At 43.9% G+C, this 7,391-nt stretch overlaps 1 protein-coding gene across 1 annotated transcript; it reads right to left on the reverse strand.

Annotated features, from left to right (window-relative positions):
* Positions 1 to 1,206: 1,206 nt before the first annotated feature.
* LOC124016135 (protein N-terminal asparagine amidohydrolase-like) lies at positions 1,207 to 7,375 on the reverse strand. Its single transcript, XM_046331668.1, has 10 exons — positions 7,070 to 7,375; positions 6,768 to 6,870; positions 6,572 to 6,637; positions 3,424 to 3,535; positions 3,266 to 3,339; positions 3,104 to 3,157; positions 2,543 to 2,596; positions 2,366 to 2,463; positions 1,970 to 2,083; positions 1,207 to 1,764 (listed from the first exon to the last, which is right to left on the reverse strand). The coding sequence occupies exons 1-10, from the start codon at positions 7,148 to 7,150 to the stop codon at positions 1,594 to 1,596; spliced, it is 927 nt and encodes a 308-aa protein (XP_046187624.1). The 5' UTR covers positions 7,151 to 7,375; the 3' UTR covers positions 1,207 to 1,593.
* Between the last annotated feature and the right edge of the window lie 16 nt (positions 7,376 to 7,391).

Below are 7,391 nucleotides of genomic sequence, written 5' to 3' on the forward strand. Positions count from 1 at the left end.
CTCCAGACCTTTTTGCGTGGATGTTTTCTGCTTCCTTGTAACATTTTAGCTAAGCCTAACCATTTCCCCAACCTTAACCTCATTCTCCTAACCTGCCTAGCTAAAATGTGACAAAGAAGTAGCAAGCAGCCACTGTTCTGAGGGCAAAAGGTGGTGAAACAATATTAGGAAGGTGTTCTTAATGTTTTGTCCATTAAGGGTACATCTACAGCTACTGGATAACATGACTACACCAGATAATAGCATAGTAGTCGCTCTGGATAAGAGCGTCTGCTAAATGACTTAAATGTTAAATTGTGCAATCCAACAGACCGCGTGGGTGCAGACCGTCACCAACTCAAGAATTAAAACATCCCAATAAAAATAATCAGTAATAGAAAGATATCAGCTGTCCCAAATTGTACCCCATTCCCTACATAGTGCATTACTTTTGACCAGAGCCCTATGGCCCTATGACTGCACTAAATAGGGAAAATGGTGCCATTTGGGACAAATACATATAGCCCCACCTGTCCTGTCTTCACTGGGGCCAGCCAGTCAAGTAAACTAAATAAATGTTTATTTTTAAGGAAATTTCAGTAGAAATGTTGCAGTTGGGGAGGTTCAAGTCACTAGTAAGACACCATGGTAGAATGATGATTTATTGAGAAAGATGGGTTGATCTGTGGCAGTCTGAAGGGTGGAATTTATGAGTGTTGAAATAAGTATATACATAAATGTACAGGGCAAATGTTTGAGGTCCTCCAATCAGGGGTGAGGGTGGTATGTAATTATTTTATATTTTGCTTTTCGTTATTTATGTTTTGTGGTTTGGCTTCATGCTGTGAGAGCTGTGTGTGTGCTGGTCCTGGTATTTATGGGTGCGCTTTCCTTCATGCCTGCCCGCGAGTCGGGCTTGGTTTTTCCAGCCCTTGGAAAATCTCTTTGGGCCGGGGCCTTGTCTTGTTAGCCCCTCGGGGCGGCTGGGGGTGAGCACACCCTCTGACCAGAGCACCCTCTGACCAGAGCACCCTCTGACCAGAGCACCCTCTTACCAGAGCACCCTCTGACCAGAGCACCCTCTGACCAGAGCACCCTCTTACCAGAGCACTCTCTGTGGGAGCAGACATTTGTATTGTCTGTATTGTCTGTATTGTTGATTTAAAATAAGACATATACAAAAAAAGTCTGGTAAACTATAAGACAGACAGTCCATAGATACAGCACTGGGGTTCAATCCAGATAGCTCTGTACTGTACATAGCTACCACGGATAAATCAAATCAAATTTTATTTGTCACATGCACCGAATACAATTTTACCTTACTGTAAAATGCTTACTTACAAGCCCTTAACCAACAATGCAGTTAAGAAAAATATTTACCAAATAAACAACAGTAAAAAATAAAAGAGCAACAATAAAATGAAAATAAAGAGGCTATAAACAGGGAGTACTGGTACCAAGTCAAAAAAACAATAACATGTGACACCCACAATGGCGTAAAGAGGAGGGTCACAGTGTCTTGTCTTCCAGAAGTTAAGGAGTGATTCCATTTCCGGACAGATTCCAGGGAAAGTCAAAGTAACAGGGGGTTAGAGAAGAGCCTCAGGCCCTTTATGTCTGGTTAACATTCTCCCAGTCCCCCTGCTCTGTTCTGCGGTAGTACTGGGGCTGTCCTCCAGGGAAGATGCTGTCTGAACTGGGGTGCTCCAGGAGGAACTGGATGGTGGACTTGATGTGCTGGACAAAGTGTGGTGGCTCAGCCGTAGGGGACGTGGATAGGTACTGGTCGGGGAAAAAAACAGGAAGAGTAACATCTCACAGTGTGTATATTGATAACATACTATACAACATTCATTGTATCAGTGTTGACAGAAACAGGGACTATAACACATTAGAGGTTGTCAATAAGCTTTTAAAGGGACATACAACTAAAGTTCTAGTGATTATGGGATCAATATTAGTAATGTATTATTTTCTTACACCTTACCTTTAAGATGGTGTCATCATCTTGTGACAGCCAGAAGGAAATATCCAGATTCGGGGACCACTTACATGGGCCTATCTTCACAACTCCTTTGTTCGAGTCATATATATCAGCCATCTGTGGAGATATAATTACAATGTTATATGACTGTCTGATGAAGTGTAGTTAGCAACTCATGTATGGGTTCTATCCAGACACTCCACAAGCCATTCAATGTGTCATCTTTGATCATTCTTTATATCGACCCTTCACATAGTGTCAGAGATGATGTGCAAGAGCATAGACAATATATCAGTAGACAGGAATTCCAGTTCTACTTGACAAATTTGCCAATCTGATGCATAGTGGCTCTATGACATCAGCCTATTTAAGGTTCTATATCTATGCGGAAGTCTCTACCTGGCCCCCAGTGAATGTCCGTGCTGATCGCAGCTCCTCCGCGGGTCCTTTGTGAGGGAACGAGGCGGGGAACACCTCCCCGGTTTTAATATTTATACCTGCAGACAAACAGTCAATGCCATACTATAAACTGTGTGCTACACAAAGGTGAATTGATTTGCAGTGTAGATACAGTACCTATGCCATGCACATCCGGTCTGTGCGCTCCGGCCACTAAGACGTCATTCATCTCTGCAAGTGGAAAAAAGAGAAAGAGCCTCGAGATAAGTAGGGGCAGAGTCAGATATACAGAGAGTTGGGCCAATGAGGGTTTCTGTCTGAACGTTCCGAGAGCGCCACTTCCTCCTCCATAGCTGTTGCTAAGTGATAACTGACACTTCCGCGTTGTGCTGTTTATTTCAGATAGTTTTCAAAACCTATGAAGATGTCCACTGAAAGAAGATATGCAATTTGTTGACACCACAACGCAGTGGATACACCCCGAATGCGAATCAATAAAAACATGAAATTCTCTCTCCTGCTTTGCTTGTTTACAGGAGGTCATTTCATAGGAAATTGTCGGAGGTGCTCTCGTATTGTTACATCACCAAAACTTCAAAAATAAAGGCACTAACATGGCAGCCGTTCGATCATGGCCCCTGTGCTAACATGGCAGCCAAACTCTCTACATATATAGCTCTGGGTTGTATAAAGAAAAACAGGCTGAGAGAGAGAATATAACAGAGTGGAAACATGTACCTGTGATGCAGCAGGTCTCTAGGTGAATATCCTCTTTCTGTCTCTGGAAGGCCGCTGCAAAACACAATAGAAGGCTTGTAGTTTCTCTATGCAGCCTGATAATGGTGTTGCTACTGTGGCAGTTGCATTCAAACAGGAGGGAAGATAAGAAGATTTACGTACACAATAGGTTAAGGCTGAGTTTGTGGGACGTCTTTGACTCATCATCAAATCCTCCAACGAGGTGGAGCTCCAGCCTGAAGGAAAAGAAGCAAGTGGACAATTACGTGTGTGGGGGGTGGGTGGGTGTGTGGGGCGTGGGTGGGGGGGTTATCTCTTACCTGCCCTCCTTGGCAGGGTCCTTGCTCAGAGATGTGACAGCTTTGACGATGAGGGGAACCTCACTCCACGTGCTGGAGCCATCACAGTGAGCAAGGCAAGCAGCTCCACTTCCTACAAGATGGTACAAATGCATTCATTTGATTTTATTTCACCTTTATTTAACCAGGTAGGCTAGTTGAGAACAAGTTCTCATTTGCAACTGCGACCTGGCCAAGATAAAGCGTAGCAATTCGACACATACAACAACACAGAGTTACACATGGAATAAACAAAATATACAGTCAATAATACAGTATAGTATAATACAGTATAATACAGTAGAAAACAAAAAGTTTATATACAGTGAGTGCAAATGAGGTAAGTTAAGGAAATAAATAGGCCATGGAGGCGAAGTAATTACAATATAGCAATTAAACACTGGAATGGTAGGTTGGCAGAAGATGTGCAGGTAGAGATTCTGGGGTGCAAAGGAGCAAAATAAATAAATAAATAGCAGTATGGGGATGTGGTAGGTCGATAGATAGATGGGCTGCTTACAGATGGGCTATGTACAGGTGCAGTGATCTGTAAGCTGCTCTGACAGCTGGTGCTTAAAGCTATTGAGGGAGATGTGAGTCTCCAGCTTCAGAGATTTTTGCAATTCGTTCCAGTCATGGGCAGCAGAGAACTGGAAGGAAAGACGAACAAAGGAGGAATTGGCTTCGGGGGTGACCAGTGAGCTATATCTGCTGGAGTGCGTGCTACGAGTGGGTGCTGCTATGGTGACCAGTGAGCTGAGATAAGGCAGGGCTTTACCTAACAGAGACTTGTAGATAACCTGTAGCCAGTGGATTTGGCGACGAATATGAAGCGAGGGCCAACCAACGAGAGCGTACAGGTCACAATGGTGGGTAGTGTATGGGGCTTTGGTGACAAAACGGATGGCACTGTGATAGACTGCATCCAATTTGTTGAGTAGAGTGTTGGAGGCTATTTTATAGATGACATCACCGAAGTCGAGGATCGGTAGGATGGTCAGTTTTATGAGGGTATGTTTGGCAGCATGAGTGAAGGATGCTTTGTTGCGATATAGGAAGCCGATTCTAGATTTAATTTTGGATTGGAGATACTTAATGTGAGTCTGGAAGGAGAGTTTACAGTCTAACCAGACACCCAGGTATTTGTAGTTGTCCACGTATTCTAAGTCAGAGCCGTCCAGAGTAGTGATGCTGGACGGGCGTGCAGGTGTGGGCAGTGATCGATTGAATAGCATGCATTTAGTTTTATTTGCGTTTAAGACCAGTTGGAGGCCACGGAAGGAGAGTTGTATGGCATTGAAGCTCGTCTGGAGGTTAGTTAACACAGTGTCCAAGGAGGGGCCAGAAGTATACAGAATGGTGTCGTCTGCGTAGAGGTGGATCAGAGAATCACCAGCAGCAAGAGCAACATCATTGATGTATACAGAAAAGAGTGTCGGCCATAGAGATTTGAACCCTGTGGCACACCCATAGAGACTGTCAGAGGACCGGACAATAGTCCCTCCGATTTGACACACTGAACTCTATCAGAGAAGTAGTTGGTAAACCAGGCGAGGCAATCATTTGAGAAACAAGGCTGTCGAGTCTGCCAATAAGAATGTTGTGATTGACAGAGTCGAAAGCCTTGGCCAGGTCGATGAATACGGCTGCACAGTAATGTCTCTTATCGATGGCGGTTATGATGTTGTTTAGAACCTTGAGCGTGGCTGAGGTGCACCCATGACCAGCTCTGAAACCAGATTGCATAGCGGAGAAGGTATGGTGGGATTCGAAATGGTCAGCAATCTGTTTGTTAACTTGGCTTTCGAAGACCTTAGAAAGACAGGGTAGGATAGATATAGGTCTGTAGCATTATGTGTCTAGAGTGTCACCACCTTTGAAGAGGGGGATGACCGCGGCAGCTTTCCAATCTTTGGGAATCTCAGACGATACGAAAGAGAGGTTGAACAGACTAGTAATAGGGGTTGCAACAATTTCGGCAGACATTTTTAGAAAGAGAGGGTCCAGATTGTCTAGCCCGGCTGATTTGTAGAGGTCCAGATTTTGCAACTCTTTCAGAACATCAGCTATCTGGATTTGGGTAAAGGAGAAATGGTGGGGGCTTTGGCGGGTTGCTGTGGAGGGTGCCGGGCAGTTGACCGGGGTAGGGGTAGCCAAGTGGAAAGCATGGCCAGCCGTAGAGAAATGCTTATTGAAATTCTCAATTATAGTGGATTTATCGGTGGTGACAGTGTTTCCTAGCCTCAGAGCAGTGGGCAGCTGGGATGAGGTGCTCTTATTCTCCATGGACTTTATAGTGTCCCAGAACTTTTTTGAGTTGGTACTACAGGATGCAAATTTGTTTGAAAAAGCTTGCCTTAGCTTTTCTAACTGCCTGTTTATATTTGTTCCTAACTTCCCTGAAAAGTTGCATATCACGGGGGCTATTCGATGCTAATGCAGAACGTCACAGGATGTTTTTGTGCTGGTCAAGGGCAGACAGGTCTGGAGTGAACCAAGGACTATATCTATTCCTAGTTCTACATTTTTTGAGAGAGGCATGCTTATTTAAGATGGTGAGGAGGGCACTTTTAAAGAATAGCCAGGCATCATCTACTGATGGAATGAGGTCAATGTCAGGTCGTTTAGAAAGGCCTGCTCGCAGAAATGTTTCAGGGAGCGTTTGACAGTGATGAGGGGTGGTCATTTGGTTGCAGACCCATTACGGATGCAGGCAATGAGGCAGTGATCGCTGAGATCTTGATTGAAAACAGCAGAGGTGTATTTGGAGGGCGAGTTAGATAGGATGATATCTATGAGGGTGCCCGTGTTTACTGATTTGGGGTTGAACCTGGTAGGCTCATTTATAATTTGTGTAAGATTGAGGGCATCAAGCTTAGTTTGTAGGATGGCCGGGGTGTTAAGCATGTCCCAGTTTAGGTCACCTAGTAGCACGAGCTCAGGAGATAGATGGGGGGGCAATCAATTCACATATGGTATTGAGGGCACAGCTGGGGGCAGAGGGTGGTCTATAGCAAGCGGCAACAGGGAGAGACTTGTTTCTGGAAAGTTTCATTTTTAGAAGTAGAAGCTCATATCTTGATGCTATCATAGTATCTACATACACACATTACATAGAGAACTGCAGTACCTGTGTGTCGCACCAGAACTAGGTGGCAGGTGGTTGCATCATCAGAACCAAGGACAGCGACAGAGTCTGGGGAAACAGAGGGACACATTTCGTCATGGTCGTGGAAACTGTTCAGTGTAGAGGTAGCCTTTGGACGCAACAATATACTATGTTAAGCTAGGTTAACCTATTGATTTAACTATAGGTTTATACTCACTGTCCGCTGGTGTTGTGGCTGCAAACTCTCGTTGCTGTATGTATAGGAGGCACTTCGGGTCGACATCTACAACCGGCGTGGACCGAAATACTCGGGCGTTTTCCTATGGTATAACATAAAATGTCAATATAGCATGAAGAGCAAGTGATTTGTTACTAAATGGTGATTAATTCCAACAAGGACAACTTGCTTACATGACAGCTGCTAGTTTTATTGGCTAAATAGTGAACTCACCGGTAAATAAAGGTTAAATCAAATAAAATAAATACAAATAGTTTACTTGGCTACTCCAGTCAACTCACCTGCAAATGCGGATATCTGGCGAACAAATCGTCTGTCGAACCTGGTCGTTCGATTCTTCTATTTTGTATTAGCAAAGGCATTTCTTTCTACAATATAAATCTACCTAATATAATGTCATATTTATCTTAATGAAACATTAAAACTAGACCTATTACACAAGACAGATGGTTAGCTAGCTTGCACTTCCTGGATCCATTTTCTTCTTCTTTGGTAGGCTTTCTCCTCAAGAACGTCACTCACTGTCACAATATGTATTACTGCCACCAACTGTACACAAGTATTATTAGGGCATGAACGCTATAAAATGTAAATGTAGGCTAC

The sequence above is a fragment of the Oncorhynchus gorbuscha genome, linkage group LG26 (genome assembly GCF_021184085.1).
Source record: "Oncorhynchus gorbuscha isolate QuinsamMale2020 ecotype Even-year linkage group LG26, OgorEven_v1.0, whole genome shotgun sequence".
NCBI lineage: Eukaryota > Metazoa > Chordata > Actinopteri > Salmoniformes > Salmonidae > Oncorhynchus > Oncorhynchus gorbuscha.

What these genes read in the sequence shown, in the direction of transcription:
- LOC124016135 (XM_046331668.1), bottom strand. Translation starts at nt 7,150, where the DNA reads ATGCCTTTGCTAATACAAAATAGAAGAATCGAACGACCAGGTTCGACA. An exon ending in GACCCTGCCAAGGAGGGCAG is followed by an intron (nt 3,340 to 3,423) that starts GTAAGAGATAAC and finishes CTTTTCCTTCAG; the next exon opens with GCTGGAGCTCCACCTCGTTG. An exon ending in ACCGGATGTGCATGGCATAG is followed by an intron (nt 2,464 to 2,542) that starts GTACTGTATCTA and finishes GTTTGTCTGCAG; the next exon opens with GTATAAATATTAAAACCGGG.